The sequence below is a fragment of the Camelina sativa genome, chromosome 13, assembly GCF_030686135.1.
Source record: "Camelina sativa cultivar CO46 ecotype springtype chromosome 13, ASM3068613v1".
Lineage (NCBI taxonomy): Eukaryota > Viridiplantae > Streptophyta > Magnoliopsida > Brassicales > Brassicaceae > Camelina > Camelina sativa.
Window position 1 is genome coordinate 11,461,354 of NC_141892.1, and position 17,524 is coordinate 11,478,877.

The 17,524-nt window shown below is 40.5% G+C and overlaps 1 protein-coding gene, 1 non-coding gene and 2 pseudogenes across 2 annotated transcripts; 3 read left to right on the forward strand and 1 right to left on the reverse strand.

Annotated features, from left to right (window-relative positions):
* Nucleotides 1–2,186: 2,186 nt before the first annotated feature.
* Nucleotides 2,187–6,784, reverse strand: LOC147929400 (uncharacterized; annotated as a pseudogene).
* A 655-nt stretch (nt 6,785–7,439) lies between these two features.
* LOC147929401 (small nucleolar RNA R71) lies at nt 7,440–7,546 on the forward strand. The gene has a single exon (XR_015579076.1). It is a non-coding gene; the product is annotated as a small nucleolar RNA R71 (small nucleolar RNA).
* Nucleotides 7,547–10,739: 3,193 nt separating this feature from the next.
* On the forward strand, nt 10,740–11,836 carry LOC147929402 (uncharacterized; annotated as a pseudogene).
* On the forward strand, nt 11,833–12,546 carry LOC147929403 (uncharacterized). Its single transcript, XM_087480599.1, has one exon. It carries the CDS (start codon nt 11,833–11,835, stop codon nt 12,544–12,546), a length of 714 nt encoding a protein of 237 aa, XP_087336725.1.
* Nucleotides 12,547–17,524: the final 4,978 nt, after the last annotated feature.

Sequence of the window (17,524 nt, forward strand, 5' to 3'; positions counted from 1 at the left end):
TTTGCCCACTAATGTCTTTTCTAGCAACCTATTACACTTTTGATGAATAGATAAACCTAGAATCATAGATTGGGTGATCAAATCAACCTAAGCATTAAGTCTAACAATAGTGAAGACAATCGATTATATAAAGCCCTATTTGTGTTCTGTTGCTAACCCATGAAGCCCCTTTTGAAACCCCTAATCTAGCAAAGAAAACTACTCATACATAGAGAAATGAATAGCCAACATAGATGAGAAATTCAATAGCATAAAAATATAAAAATCACAAGGGTTCAGAATCGCTTCTCTAACGTAGCCGCTCTTCCTCTCCCTCACAAAACGTCGCTCCCCAAAAAAAAAAACAAAAGAAAAGGTTTTTGGTTCTCTCTCCTAAAACCCTAGGTTAAATAGCATACAAGTAGAGAAAAATAAGGAAAGATTCCAAATTCAAATCTCCCTATTAAAAAGCGATCTCAGCCCTCTTTCTCTCACAAAGGATCGCCTAAAATAAGGGGAATTAGGCAGGGAATTGGCGCCTAGATGCTTGCCACGTGTTGTCATGAAACCGTAGAGTTGGGAGCATGTGCTCGGAAATCGGGAGCATGTGCTCCTGGGTCTAAAATAAGGTTTTCTGCTCCAATTCAACTCCTTTCTGCTCTGATTGCTCCTGCTGTTCCAATCCTTGCTTTTAGCTTCCTAGCCTCTTATTATGACCTGAAAAGGACTCAAACAACTACAAAACTATCAAATAAACGGGGTCAAAGTGAGTCAAAACTGTAACATATCAACTCCCCCGGACTTAGATCTTTGTTTGTCCTCAAACAAACTCAAACCAAGCGCCAAGAGAGCCAAGGTGGGAACTCGCAAAAATCTCAGAAACCGTGAGTAGACCATGACCTACAGAACACATGTGTTAGAACAAGCTATACCGATTCTCACCAAAAACTTCTCCAGCAAACATCTCCAAAACCAGAACCATAATTGGCAATCAAACCCAGAAAAAGATCACTTTCCAGACAAAGACTCTTTACATTCAATTAAAATTGGCGTGAGCTTCTCATTAAGGGCATTAAACTAGTGAAATCGAGGCTTGGTAGATAAAAGGCTGTTTTAATGGTGGAGCTATAGAGTGTTTAGGGGTTACCATTACTTCGAAAGAGATGCAGGATATCGCACAAAATGGTAAGGGAGAGTGGACTCATTGATGTCCACAACCTCTAATCACTCTCCTCTTCTTATCTTCTCAAACTCAGCCTCTCTTTTCTCCTCAGGGTACAACGCATGCTCGGGGGTGTGTAACACTAGCTCTGGTCCCTTTCCATCATCCTTAAACGTTTTTTTTTTTTTTAATTTTTTTTTTAATTTTTTTGACATATGAAGGATGATGAGGGATCTTCTTCTGATATTGCCCCTGGAGCATGCGGACCGTATCCTAGGCTCTCTCTCTGCTCAAAACAACTCGCGGACTCGGATGTATATAATTTCGGAGCAGGTGCTCGCTGGGTTGGAGCACGTGCTCTGTCCGTCCGGCTCTTTCCTCTTTGGTTCTCCAGCAAGAGCGAGTTAGAGATTGTGTCAGTCCTGCTCTCCCCGACCGTTTTGCACATAGCTGCACAGAATAAGAAAACAAAAATACAAGTGCAAGTGGTTTGAAAGGAGGTTAGGCTCGGGGTGGGTACTAACTTAAAATGAGCTAGCTATTCAGGATCAGCAAGATTGGCAAAATGAATAAGAAGTCCTGAATATGTGACACGTTCCCTATCCTAATGCCCAAAACGAGAAGAATTTAAATCCGGTTAGGTTCCAATAAAGTAGAGTCTAAGTCTTTCCGGTGAAACCTTAATGGGATGAAGCTTTTCTGGCCAGGAGAAGGGTCCGAATGTGAAGAGGTATTAGCTCGTCTCTGTACTCTTAGTTCTGCAAAAATGGTCACTAGGAAAAATGGTCAAACTCACAAATGGTTAAAAACATCACAGATTTCGGTCCTAATTCCCACAAGTTTTGGTTCGACTCACATGACAAACTGACTCAATAAAAAGAAAAATAAAGAAAACAAATGTCATAGGTGACCCTCCCCCGGACTTACTTCACACCGTCTCCAGTGTGAAAATAAGCCAAAGAAAGACGAGCCTGGTGGGGGTGAGCCAAAGAATTGCATTGAACTTACCTGGCCCAATCGCTCCTCTCTTTTTTTTCTTTTGTTCTCAGTTCGCCGAGCATGTGCTCGAGTTGCTCGCATCCTGCGAGCATGTGTTCCGCGTCTTCTTCCAACATTCCTGAAACCGAAAAGAGAAGAAACAAATCCTAAAAAGAAAAAGAAAAACTTAGCAATATATACCAAGTGGGTTGCCTCCCACCCAGCGCTTGTTTTAAGTCGTTAGCTTGACTCGAAAGCTCCTTAGGCAATAGGAGGGTCGCCTAGGGCGAAGGTTTCACCCCTTGCGTGCTCAGAGGCGGCAAGATATGGCTTCAGCCTCTGTCCATTCACCACAAATTCTCCTCCTTTTGTGTCCAGCAACACAACAGCCCCATATGGTCTAATCTCCTTGATGGTGAAGGGTCCGGACCATCGTGATCTTAGCTTTCCGGGAAACAGTTTCAGCCTAGAGTTGAACAACAAGACTTGATCATTAGGAGCAAAGGTCCTAGTGATGATCCGCTTGTCATGGTAGGCTTTGGTACGCTCCTTGTAGAGTTTTGAGTTTTCATAGGCGAGGTGCCTAATCTCCTCTAGCTCATGCAGTTGCATCTTCCTCCTTTCATGGGCGCTCTTAGTGTCAAAGTTCAGCATTTTCACTGCCCAAGCAGCCTTGTACTCTAGCTCAACAGGAAGGTGACACACCTTACCATACACCAAGTGAAACGGTGTAGTCCCCAGGGGTGTTTTGTAGGCGGTTCTATAAGCCCATAGAGCCTCATCTAGCTTCTGAGACCAATCCTTCCTTGTTGTGTTCACTGTTTTTTGCAAAATGCTCTTAATCTCCCGGTTAGAGATCTCAACTTGGCCGCTTTTTTGTGGGTGGTAGGGGGTGGCGACCTTGTGCCTCACTCCATTCTTCTTGAGAAGACTCTCAAAGACCTTGTTAATGAAATGCGATCCACCATCGCTAATGACTACCCGTGGGACACCAAACCGTGGGAAAATAACCGACTTGAACATCTTGAGCACGGTCTTTGCATCATTATTGGGGCTGGCCAAAGCTTCTACCCACTTGGACACGTAATCGACAGCCACCAATATGTACTCATTGCCGAATGAGTTTGGGAAAGGTCCCATGAAGTCAATTCCCCAAACATCAAATACCTCAACCTCCAAGATGAAATTATGAGGCATTTCATTCCTCCTGCTGATGTTCCCTTGTCTCTGACATGTGTCGCAAGTAGACACGAACCGCTGCGCATCTCTGAACATGGTTGGCCACCAATAACCCGCTTGAAGAGCTTTGGACACGGTTTTGAAAGTAGCAAAGTGTCCAACATAGGGTGAGCTATGGCAATGAAACAAGACTCCAGGAACCTCCTCCTCAGTCACACACCTCCTGAAAACACCATCCGAGCAATGCCTATAGAGGTAAGGCTCATCCCAAAAATACCGCCTTATGTCTTTCAAGAACTTCTTCTTCTTGTTCCCCACAAACTCAGTAGGTTCTTTCTCTGCTGCTAGGTAGTTTGCATACTCTCCAAACCAGGGAAAACTTGGCTGTTTGTTGGTATCGATTGCCTTGCACGGGGTTTTCGGAGCATGTGCTCCCAGGCGGAGCATGTGCTCGGCGGGATCAAAGATGCCGATTGAGTAAACATGTTCTTCAGGAAGGCTATCATCCAAGGGTAGCTCTTCTTCTATCCTCATTCTTGAAAAGTGATCTGCAACTCCGTTCTCAATACCCTTCTTGTCCTTAATTTCCAAGTCAAACTCTTGAAGCAACAAAATCCAACGGAGTAGCCTTGGTTTTGCATCCTTCTTGGTCAGTAGATACCTCAATGCTGCATGATCAGTGTGAACAACCACTTTGGAACAAAAAAGGTATGATCGGAACTTCTCAAAAGCAAACACAACCTCTAAAAGTTCTTTCTCGGTTGTAGCGTACTTGCACTGAGCCTCATCCAAGGTGCGGCTGGCATAGTATATCACGTGCAGATTCTTGTCTTTTCTCTGTCCCAGAACCGCTCCCACGGCATAATCACTCGCATCAGTCATGACCTCAAAGGGAAGGTCCCAATCAGGCGGTTGCACAATCGGAGCGCTAACCAAAGCTCCTTTGATCGTGTGAAAGGCTTCCAAGCAAGCAGAATTGAAATCAAACTTCACTTCCTTACACAACAGCTGGGTAAGTGGTCTTGCTATCTTGGAGAAATCCTTAATGAACCGTCTGTTGAAACCGGCGTGGCCAAGGAAACTGCGGATCCCTTTTACCGAATTAGGCGGTTGTAAACTCATCATCACCTCAACCTTGGCTTTGTCAACCTCAATCCCCTTTTCAGAAATCTTGTGTCCCAGCACTATCCCATCTCTGACCATGAAGTGGCATTTCTCCCAATTCAGAACCAGATGTTTGTCTTCACACCGCTGCAACACCCTGCACAAATTAGACAAACAAACGGAAAAGGAGCTCCCATAGACGGAGAAATCGTCCATGAAAACTTCCATTATATCCTCAATCAGGTCAGTGAAAATGGACATCATGCATCGTTGGAAGGTCGCTGGTGCATTGCACAAGCCAAACGGCATTCTGCGGTAAGCAAAGGTGCCGTAAGGACATGTGAATGTGGTCTTCTCTTGATCGTCTGGATGGATTGGGATCTGAAAGAAACCTGAATAGCCATCTAAGAAACAGTAGTAAGGATGGTTAGCCAATCTCTCAAGCATTTGATCAATAAACGGCAAAGGAAAATGATCCTTACGGGTCGCAGCATTAAGTTTTCTATAGTCTATGCACATGCGATGTCCCGTAACTGTCCTAGTAGGAATCAACTCATCCTTATGATTCTTAACCACTGTAATTCCACCTTTCTTAGGGACTACATGAACTGGACTAATCCAGGAACTATCAGAAATAGCATAAATTACACCCGCATCTAGAAGTTTCATTATCTCTTTCTTAACAACATCCTTTAGATTTGGGTTCAACCTCCTCTGATGTTCTACCGAAGTCATTGATTCATCTTCTAGATGTATCCTATGCATGCAAAGATCTGGTGAGATTCCAGGGATTTCATCTAGTGAATACCCTAGAGCATTTCTATACTTCCTAAGTTCACAAAGGAGCAAAGCGGTCTCTACATTGTTTAGTTTAGATTTCACTATCACGGGGTATGTAGAGTTAGGACCTAGGAACACGTACCTTAGCCCAGCTGGAAGTGGTTTTAGCTCTACCTTTGGAGCTCTTAACTCGCTCCAAGGACCGTCCGCTGACTTTACCGGAGCATGTGCTCCGGAATCCGGAGCAGGTGCTCCCTCGGCGGATTCCTCCCCTGATTGGTTCTCATCGTCTAGGCTGGCGTAAGCTACGAGTTGCTAGAACCGTGTACCTACATCCAAAATGCGTGTAAAACCATCAGCTTCCTCATTCAAGAATCCATACTTACCCTCTGCCTTTGTCAAGGCAACCTCCAACGGGTCGAGAGTGAGAACTTCATCGGTAACCTCATGTGCAACCTCTGAACCATCATCAACCACAAAAGTCTGACCATCTATCATAGGTTTCTTGAGCAGCTTATTCATCTCAAACCTTGCGATCATATCCCCCAGCTGGAGATCGATCGCTCCCCCTTGCACATCTATAATCGCACCAGCTCTGCATAAGAATGATCTACCTAAGATCAGGGGGTCACGTGGTTCTTCTTCAAGTTCCAGAACCACAAAGTCTACTGGTATAAGCGTGTCCCCTATCTGGACATGTAAATCCTCCAACACTCCTATGGGGCGCTTGGTCGATTTATCCGCGAATACTAACGAAATCCGTGTAGACTTGAACTTCGTGTATCCCAGCCTTTTAGCCACTGAATATGGTATAAGGTTCACACTGGAACCTAGATCACAGAGGGAGTTTGCAAAAATCGTTTTACCGATTCTCACGGATAAGACAAATCGCCCTAGATCATCTCTCTTCTTTAGCACTTTGTTTTGCAGCACAGCACTGCACTCTCTTGAAACCATCATCACGTTCTCTTCCTCTGACACTCTCCCAGAAACTAACCCTTTCACATATCTCTTCAAAGCAGGTATCATCTGAACAGCATCAGCTAGGGGTAGTTTTACCGTCAATTCTCTCAACATCTCCTTGCACTTTGCATCCTCCAAATCCTTGCGAGATTTCTTAGGAGGAACAGGGTAAGGAACCCTAGGGGTGTACACGCGTGCAGGAGGTACCTCAGTAGGAACGGTCTGATCGGGAGTCGGGAGCACGTGCTCGCTGGGTGGGAGCACATGCTCGCCGGATGCTTCGGCTTCTTTTTCACTCAACGGTGGAGTCTCAGCAGCATGTTGAGGAAGGTATTCCTCAGCAATACCCTTGCCCTTGTCAAGCCTAGCGGATGGTGCTTCTCTAGGGGGTAACTTCTTTCCTCCCCTTAGCTCAATCGCATTGACATACTCGTTCCGCGAGTTTGCTTCCCCTTTTCCGGGCAGTGTCCCAGGAGTTCTTTTCACGGCTTCAGCAGTCTGTGCAACCTGAACATCAAGCTTCTTCACATGTGACATTACTGCCTCATACTTCCCATTAAGGTCATTGTACATGGTATCGACCTTAACGTTGATTTCTACTGAAGCTTTTTGTTGATTCACCAAGAGTTGTTGCATCATGTTTTTCAGCTCATCCTGAGAGCTGCTAGCAGATGAAGATCCCAACTGCTGGTTGGTGAAAGGCAGTGCTTGCTGAGCGCGTGTATATGCCTGCTGGTTCCCCCCTTGGAAACGGTTTTGAGTGGGCACAAACTGTTTGCCTTGGAAGTTGTTTGAGAAGGTTTTCTGATAACCCATCTGATTCTGAACTCCTTGCTGCGGATACACCTGATCCTGAGGATTCTCCACGTTGGTGCTTCTATAGGACAAATTCGGATGGCTTCTGTAGTTCGGGTTGAAACCCCTGTTCTGCACAAAACCTTGCCCACTCACATAATTAACCTCCATCGTTTCATCCTCTCCATCACAAATCTCCTGAGCTAGCGGCATGTCTCCGGTCTCATCGACAAAATGGACAGTTTTCTGGCTCCCCTTCAGAAGAAGGTTCACCTTGGCTGTCAACTCGACAATCTTTTGCGTATCGACACTGTTGACCTTCACGGACCTGTCATACTCAGGAGCCTTGTTGCTGGAGCTTGCAGCTAGGTTCTCAATCAACTGATATGCTCCTTCCTTAGACTTTGTCATAAAATCCCCATTGCTGGCCGAGTTGAGAGCGTTTCTGTAGTCCCAGTTAACTCCATCATAGAAAATGCCCAGAATCTGTTCATCACTGAATCTGTGGTGCGGACACTCTCTACGGTACTCTTTGTACCTCTCCCAAGCCTCGCAGAAGGCTTCTCCAGTGTGCTGTTGGAACGATGAAATCTTGTTCCTCAGGGCAGCGGTCTTAGCCTTGGTGTAGAAATGGTCCAGAAACACCGATCTACACTGTTCCCATGATGTCAGAGACCCAGGTGGCAATGACTTCAGCCAACGTGAAGCTCTATCCGCAAGAGAGAAGGGAAAGAGCTTGCACTTCAGAAAGTCTGGCGGTATCCCATTTGAACCAGTGGTGCTACATATCTCCTCAAAATTCTCGATGTGGTCCATCGGAATCTCAGCTGGGAGACCATGAAATAGGGGCTGCTTCACTAGAGAGATCATCTGTGGCTTGATCTCAAAATCTTGTCTCTGGATGGTGGGAGGAACAATCGCCGCTCGGTTGGTGTAGAACACATGCGGGTTGTCCTTATCCCCAATGGATGGTTGTGGCGGCGCGGCTCTTTTGTGTTGAGCACGGAGCAACTGCCCCAACTGTTGTCGAAGTTGCTGCAACTCGGCAGCCATATCCTCATTGTTTCTGTTGTCACCCATGTTGACGGATTGAAACTTTCTGTTCTTGCGGTTTTTTCTTTCTGCCAAAGAGAGCTCTGCGGCTGACAAAGCAACTAGTTCTTCGGTGTTGTTTCTTCTTGTAGATCTTCTTGACATGCACCTGAAACACACGCAAAGAAGAAGCAGAAAGACAAATCAGTAAGGTCTTAGTCTAGTAATTTCGCCGAAAAGCAAAGGTAAAAATTTGGTCCCCGGCAACAGCGCCAAAAACTTGATACACAGAGTTTTAAACCCTATTTTCCTAGTGCAAGTGCACAGCAAAGAAGTAGTACTTAGGGGTCGAATCCCACGAAGACCAAGTTTTACTCTATGGTTCTATTGGTTCAATTTCAAGCTAAGACAATTCAAAGTTGGGTTTGTTCGGTAACAGTAACGCGATTAAAACGGTATAAAAAGGCAATAAGCAAAACACTAGATCAGGGGTAATTCTCGGGAATTTCAGAGATAGCAACTAAACAACTATTCAGGGCATAGATTAAGTACCAGTCTAGAAATCAAACATAAATATAAACTGATCCACTGTCGTGGTATCAATAACTCTATCTGATCGATTCTGTGCGGAAACGCGGAGCACGTGCTCAGACATCCGGAGCACATGCTCGGCGGTCCATAAACCCTAAACTGTCGTTTGAGCCCAGAATCGCAGACAAGCATTAAAGAACAGGAATGATAAGTTCACAAATCACCTACACATCAACTTTCGCAGGTCTAAGATAATTTGCCCACTAATGTCTTTTCTAGCAACCTATTACACTTTTGATGAATAGATAAACCTAGAATCATAGATTGGGTGATCAAATCAACCTAAGCATTAAGTCTAACAATAGTGAAGACAATCGATTATATAAAGCCCTATTTGTGTTCTGTTGCTAACCCATGAAACCCCTTTTGAAACCCCTAATCTAGCAAAGAAAACTACTCAGACATAGAAAAATGAATAGCCAACATAGATGAGAAATTCAATAGCATAAAAATATAAAAATCACAAGGGTTCAGAATCGCTTCTCTAACGTAGCCGCTCTTCCTCTCCCTCACAAAACGTCGCTCCCCAAAAAAAAAAACAAAAGAAAAGGTTTTTGGTTCTCTCTCCTAAAACCCTAGGTTAAATAGCATATAAGTAGAGAAAAATAAGAAAAGATTCCAAATTCAAATCTCCCTATTAAAAAGCGATCTCAGCCCTCTTTCTCTCACAAAGGATCGCCTAAAATAAGGGGAATTAGGCAGGGAATCGGCGCCTAGATGCTTGCCACGTGTCGTCATGAAACCGTAGAGTTGGGAGCATGTGCTCGGAAATCGGGAGCATGTGCTCCTGGGTCTAAAATCAGGTTTTCTGCTCCAATTCAACTCTTTTCTGCTCCGATTGCTCCTGCTGTTCCAATCCTTGCTTTTAGCTTCCTAGCCTCTTATTATAACCTGAGAAGGACTCAAACAACTACAAAACTATCAAATAAACGGGTCAAAGTGAGTCAAAACCGTAACATATCACATATTAGTACATTTTGAAATCTTAATTGGTAAACTAATACATTTACTATTCAAAATTAGAAAAATAGGTGTTGTGTAAAGGAGAATGTGTGAGATATGAGAGATTGTGGGACATATGTTTGGATGAGAAGATTACCAAAAGGGTATGTGTGTGGGTGAGAAATTAATTTTTTTTTCTTTCAATCATAATTATTCAAATAATTGTTAATATAATTTTTTTTAGAAATTTTCTTGGATACAAAAAAAATCTATATTTTTTTCTTTACAATTTGGTATTAATTTTATTTAATAATTTTTAAATATATTATATACATTTTTTGTATCAGTACATCTTATTTAGTGTACAAATGTCTATACACTTTATTAAGTGTACAAACACATAATATTAAGTGTACAAATGTAATTTGAACAAAACCATTGTGATACAAATATTTGAAACCCTAAAAATTAAACAAATTACACAAATTAAATTTGTACACTTAATAATGTGTACGGACATCTGTACACTTAATAATATATACGGACATCTGTACACTTAATAATGTGTACGGATACAAAATTTGTAAGAAAAAATTAACATTATCAAATAAAATCATTAAACAAAATGCATATCAAAAAAAAAAAAAACTTAGATTTTTATACATCTTTAAAATTTTAGAAAACCAATTTTAATTACCCAGCATTTTTGTTTTTAAGATTGTTGGGAGCATATTAAAAAAGAAAAAAAAATAGAGTCTAAATGGCATGTGTTGTAAATATAAAATGTTGATGAGGGTTGAAAGGTCTTGTGAACAGTAGAAAACAGTAAAAAAATATGGAATTTGCTAATTTTAAATAGTGATTGTACTATTTCTATAATTTTGTTTTAAAAACTGTCTATTTTGCCAAATAACTCATCTATATGACTACCAGAACCGGGTTTATATGACTTTTTACTAAAGACAATAGTGTATTATATTATTAGACATGTCTGTCCAAAAATGAATGATGTTAATATGAAGATCTATATATTTGTATATTTATTGCTTGCATCTTAAAAGAAATGATGATAGTAAGACCCCAAAAAGATTTGGGAATCAAAAATTTACAGACTACTTTCTCTCTCTTCTCTTGGCGATTTTCTAGGCGATTTTAGACTTTTCTTCACCGTCCGGTGACTCAGCTTTCCGCCGCTGCGGATTTTCCGATCTTCTGAATTTAAAGTTAAAATCTCATGGCAGAAAAGAATCTATGGTTAGATCTCCAAAAAATATCTTTGGGATCTTAGATAAATCCTTTCAAGCTCTCCACTGATGTGAAGAATAAGAGAGATGCAGAGCATCAATTCAGCCTCGTCGTGAAAGGAGTTCACCCTTCGCAAAACCCAGCTGGGATTAAGATCATGATGCCAAAGATATGGAAGTTAGAAGGAAGGATTACCAGCCGAATTAACGAAGATGGCACGGTTCAGTTCTTTTTCAAACAGGAACATCATATGCTATCAGTTCTTGATAACGGTCCTTGGACTTATAAAGACTGGCTGGTTATAGTGGATAGGTGGACTCGAAGAAACTATTCTGACTATCTTTGCTCTACTCTTTTCTGGGTAAAAATACAAAACATTCCAGATTCTTCAAGAAGTGAGCAAACGGTGACTAAAATTGGAGGAATTCTGGGGCAGGTTGTTGACCACTACATTAAACAACCAGATGGTAATCAACCAGGTGAGGTTAGAGTTAGAGTCAAGATTGATGCATATAGTAGGATAATCTTCACCGATATATCCACTTTGATGAACATGGAGAACCGGTTCTTATAAGATTCACCTATGATAAACTAAGGAGGTTATGTTCTACTTGTGGAAGCCTAATTCATCAATCTTCAACCTGTGACTTCCATACTCAATTAGAAGACCAAGCCAGGCCCCCTACTCAGATTTTGGCAGCAGAACAAGAGAAAGATATGGATACTCTTGAGCAGAGCAGGAACAATGATGGTACCATTAATAATCTGATAGATGAAACCATGGGGGAAGTTGCAGGTTCTACCATTAACATGGAAATTTCAGATCCTCAACTTCAAGATATCTCTCAGGGGGAGCATATTGGCTACCTACAACAAAAAGATCTTCCTAAAAAGGAGAACCATGTACTTACCATAAGAGAGGAAGGAGACATTTCATCTGCAGTTCATGATCGAGGTACAAAGCGGAAATGTCCAAATCTTGAAACTGAAGATTTAGTTTCAGTAACGAGAAGACGTATTCAAGAACCGGAACTCATTGCAACAACAGGGGAGGTGGAAACCCCGAAGCCACCACTTCCAAGATGAGGCTTTTGCACTGGAATTGTCAAGGTTTGAGGAACCTCTTGACAATTCCTTACCTAAAGGATATCAATCGTAAGTATAAATTTGATATCATGTTCCTCGTAGAAACTAAAAATAAGGATAGCTATGTACACCAAATCGGCGTTGATCTTCACTTTGATCATCATATTTTGGTTGCTCCTGCTGGTTTAAGTGGAGGATTAGCTATTTTTTGGAAGAATACAGTGAAATGTGATCTCGTATCATCACCGTCGCTTTATTATACATATATTAATATAACTGAAGGGCCAACACAATTTTGTCTGACATATGTTTATGGTAATCCTAAGAGGAAGCCAAGGCAACTTATGTGGAATATGATGGAGGATTTTGCTAAAGCTGGGGTTTATCAGAGCAAACCAAGATTAGTGTTAGGGGATTTTAATGAGATAATGCATAATGGGGAGAAATTTGGAGGGCCAGCAAAACCAGAATGGCAGTTTGGTAATTTCAGGAGAATGATAAAAGCTTCTGGTCTCCATGATGTTAAGACCTTTGGAGGTGAGTATACTTGGGTTGGCAATAGAAGAATAGGCATCATCAAGTCCAAGCTGGATAGAGTGTTCTCAACAGCTGATTGGAAAAATATTTACCCAAATGCCTTTGTGCAGTTGCTTGGTTGGGTGGGTTCTGATCATAGACCCTTGTTCCTTCAGACAGCCAACACAAAGTAGACTGGGAAGAAATTATTCAGATATGCCAATCGTTGGCGTTTTAATCAACAGGTTTATGCAACTATCCAAGCCACTTGGAGTAAGCAATGTGATCACCTTCAGCCACATCAATTTCATGAAGCTCTTAAAAGATGTAAAAATGGCTTATCCCGATGGAAAGTTGAGGAAAATCTTAATGCGCATCAAAAAAATCCAACAGCTTCAAGCTAACCTTCAGAAAGCGTATGATTCTCCATCCCTTGATTATAATTATATTTCTACTATTAAGTCTCAACTCCAACATGAATATCGAATGGAAGAGGAGTATTGGAGAACAAAAAGCAGGATCCCATAGTTGCAAGCTGGTGATAAAAATACCAAATACTTTCATGTCAAAACTCAGCAAAGAAGGAGTCAAAATCATATCACTTCTTTACAAGATGAGAGAAGGAACATTAAGCAGAATGAGACAGAAATTCAAGATATCATCCATTCTTACTTTGTTGATATATTTACTTCTAATGGCAGGAGAGAACTAGAACCAGTTCTGAAGCATATCAATCCGAAAGTAACAGATGAAATGAACTCCAAATTGACAGACCCTGTTACGGAAGAAGAAATCTACCAAGCTTTATGCCAGATGAATGAGGATAAATCACCAGGGCCAGATGGATTCAATGCAGGATTCTACAAACAACACTGGCATACGATTAAATCAGGTGTGGTAAATTTCGTCAAATATTTTTTCCAAACAGGGTACTTGAACCCAGAGATAAATCACACTAATATATGTATTGTCCCTAAAGTGGAATCTCCTATTCAAGTCAAGGATTTCAGACCGATTAGTTTATGCAACATAGCTTATAAACTAATCTCTAAAATATTGGCAGAGCGGCTCAAATACTAGGATCCTCTAGGTGATGTTGTATAGATTGATCATGTTAAATTAGGGTTTGATATGGGCTTCCAACTCAAAACCAATTGGCAATGAGTGGAGAGGCCCTAAACCTTTATATATTACTCAAGTCCCTTTACATCTATCAGATGTGGGATCTTTTCTCCACACGCCCCCTCGAGATGATGGCTCTTTTAGCCATTAATCTCGACAGAATCCATCACTCCCCCTCGAGATAATGCTCTCTCTTTTTAGCTATCTCGATGGAATTGGGCCTTCCCTTGGGCCATCAATTAATGGGGTGGTCGGGCCTCTATCCGGCTGGACTAGTTAACGGGCAAGCGTGTGTAGGCTCTGATACCATGTTAAATTAGGGTTTGATATGGGCTTCCAACTCAAAACCAATTGGCAATGAGTGGAGAGGTCCTAACCCTTTATATATTACTCAAGTCCCTTTACATCTATCAAATGTGGAACCTTTTCTCCACACGCCCCCTCGAGATGATGGCTCTTTTAGCCATTAATCTCAACAGAATCCATCAGATCAAAAAATAAATCCATTGCCTTAAAAACCTTCTCACATTTGCTGTGTAACCCTGTGATCCTATCACCTCCATGGTTCCTTGAATGACTTCCTCATAAGCATTCTCAAGTTTGCTTCCTTCTAGACATATCCCAAATCCAACTTTACAAATCACACTCCCAGAGAGTTTCACTAACTTGCGGTTCAAGTTTACCGGTCTCTCCATTGAAGCAGATTGTATCATGAATTGGACAAAAGAGGCAACTTCTTCTTGTCTTATATGTTGAAATGATTTTACCCTTTTTGCGGTGTAGAGTTCAACAACCGTCATCTTTCGTACTTCTCTCCAATATTTGCTATAGAAAGAAATATGCAAGATCTTTTAAATTGTATGTAATTCTTGCAGGATATGTCATGTAAGGTCTTGAACAACAATCAGCATCAAACGTTTTTAAGACATCTTTCACCGTATCGGGAGTTGATGCCACAACAGCAGAGACATATCCAAACTTTAGGGACATTAGAGACCCATATTTTTCAGATAATTTGAACATCGAACGTTGACGTTTTGTTCCCAACTGGTACAAGTTACCAATTATAGGAAGTCTCGGTGGTCCAGGAGGCAGATTGCTCTTTGTCTTTTTCGTGCTCTTCGATATGAGTGATGCAAAGAATACGAATGCAACAATGATATATCACAAACTCATTTTGTTTCCTATACAAAAAAGGGATAGTTTATATATATAAGTCAAAATTTTATAGGGTGATTTACTCAAATGTTATCCAAATTAGGTAATATTACCAGAATACACAAAAAAAAAGATTTTATTCCTAGAATATTTCGGGTATTTTCAAAATACCCAGCGTGCCCTTGTTTTATGTTACCGGAAAAAACGTTATTACAAAAATGTCATTGCCACGTTAGACGCCACGTCAGAAATCGCTGACGTGTAACCATAACTCAGTCGTAACGCGTTACAAATGAATGTTGTGGTTGAGTTATAGGTATGTTGCGGATGAGTTATGGAAAAAAAATATTTGAGTAAGAGCGGACATGACTTATAGCATAACTCAACCAAGCGTTAAGGTTGACTTATTAAAATCTGGTTGAGATATGCTATAACTCAGCCGTCCTTACGGCTGAGTTTTCACCCGATGGTTGAGTTGTCAAAATTTTGGCTGAGTTATCACTACGACACGACTGAATTACCATTTTCCGACTGGTTGAGTTATGAAAAACGGCTGACATATGAGCAACTGTTACGGTTGAGATATCGTACAACTCAACCGTGATAGGCAGACTTATCGTACAACTCAATCGTGATAGGCTGACTTATCATACAACTTAACCATTTGACGGTTGACTTAGTAGCAAAAAATTAATTACTAGAATGTTATTCAGTTACGGCTGACTTATTAAACGATACGGCTGAGTTACATATTTTCAGTTGATGAAGCGGCTGAATTTGGCAGCAATTTTTTTGCTTTTTAATTACTGTAATGTTTTTCATGTTGTGACTGAGTTTTATATAGGCTGAGTTATTAATTGTTTGATGGCTGAGTTGCCACGTCGGACGCAGCATCCATGTCAGCATTCCATGTCATCTTTTTTTTCTCCGGAAATACGAAACGTCGTTCGACTCTTGTTCTTCAACTGGTAAATAAGTGAACTATTTACCTTCTTCTTCACTTTTCTTCTTCACCTAGTTCTTTCTACTTCTTCTTCACATTGTTCGTCACCTTGTTCTTCTACTTCTTCTTCACCTTGTTCTTCATTTTTCTTGCATGGATCCAGTTCCAGTTCTAGTTGTTTCCGGTTCTAGTTGTTTCCGGTAATTGGGTAAAGACACAGAGATATGTATTTAACACCGAAGATATATGGAGGCACAACACACGACAAGCTTGTGAAGCTTGTTCTTGAAGACTACGGATTGGACGCGTTTAGCCATGAGCTAAAGCTGAGCTACATGTTCTCGAACAAGGCACTGAAACTAATGGCGCATGATACTCCACCAGTTTTAGTCTCCAATGATCGACAGTTGCAATGTTTTTTGGGGCTATGGAAACCGATCAGCTATGTCTCTGTGTAGAGTTTTCGGCGAAAGAGTCTACAGAAACTAGTGGAGGTAGAGGAAGTATAATTCGGCCAAGCAGTGACTCGAAAGAAGAACCTACATAAGAAGTGTACGGTGGGGGATTTGAAGGCACTTGTTTTGATTATGGTAAGATCGTTGACAAAGAAAACCAAGAAGAAGAAGAAGCAGTCGAAGTAGCATCTGACGAAGAAGAAGACGATGAACTTTCCACCCGATTTAATGTTTTCGACGATTCTGATATATCAGCCATTAAAGATTTATAAATCACTATAACTCAGCCGTCACATGAATCGACGAGACCTTTCGTCTTCCAGTAAATATTATAACTCAGCCGTAAAGTCATATATATCAGCCATTTACTTTCATATTGTTTCTTGTGATAACTCAGCCATAAAACATTATAACTCAGCCGTAACATGAATCGACGAGACCTTTCGTTTTCCTGTAAATATTATAACTCAGCCGTCAAGTCATATATATCATTCATTTACTTTCAAATTGTTTCTTGTGATAACTCAGCCATAACTCACTATAACTCAGCCGTCACATGACCTTTCGTTTTCCCGTAATGATTATAACTCAGCCGTAAAGCGATATTTTGGCGGAAAACCATCAGTTAACCTAATAATAGACATATTTCCATTCTAAATTTAAATTTTGAGTTATAATAATTTTAATATTCAATTGTTGGAGAAATACTTTTAGAAAAATAAAATTCTCAATTCGAATAATAATTATTTAATTATTTGCAATAATATCTTGTGATAAAAAGCTTACTTTATGAATTTATTATGCGTGTGGATTTGAGCAGATACAAAATTAGTTATTTTTCGCGCTTCTCTAACCACACTTTTTGTGACATCGAGAGACGTTTTAATACTTATTAGGAATCTGACATAACAAAGGATCCAGGAAAGAAAGAAGAATACGTTTTCATATTATTGAGAAGACCCTAAACGATAACTCAGCCATAACTTTACCATAATTCCGCCATCCATCAAATTAGAATGACTAAATAACCGACCAAACCGAACCGAACCGAAAACTATTTTTTCCATTAATTTCGGTTAATTACGGTTATATTTGGCTTGCTATCGGTTATATTAAGTTGATTGACCTAATTTGGATAACATTTGGATTATTTATGGATATATATTCATCTAACCGACCCATAACCGGAAATAACCAAAAAGTAATTTCAAAAAAATTTAAATTTTCAAATGGTTATCATATTAGTATATCCAAATTACCACCTTAAACCAAACACAATTTAACCAAAACCAAACTATTATATTAAAACCCATAATGTTGGAAATATGAACCCTAAACCTCTAACCCTAACCCTAACCCCTAAATGTCATGTTTTGAATGTTTTACACATTTTGATCAGACTCTGTAAAAATCAATCTTTGTCTATAATTATTACTTTTTATTGCTTATAATGATTGTAATATTCATTTTTTCATTCTATATTTTAATTTTGAG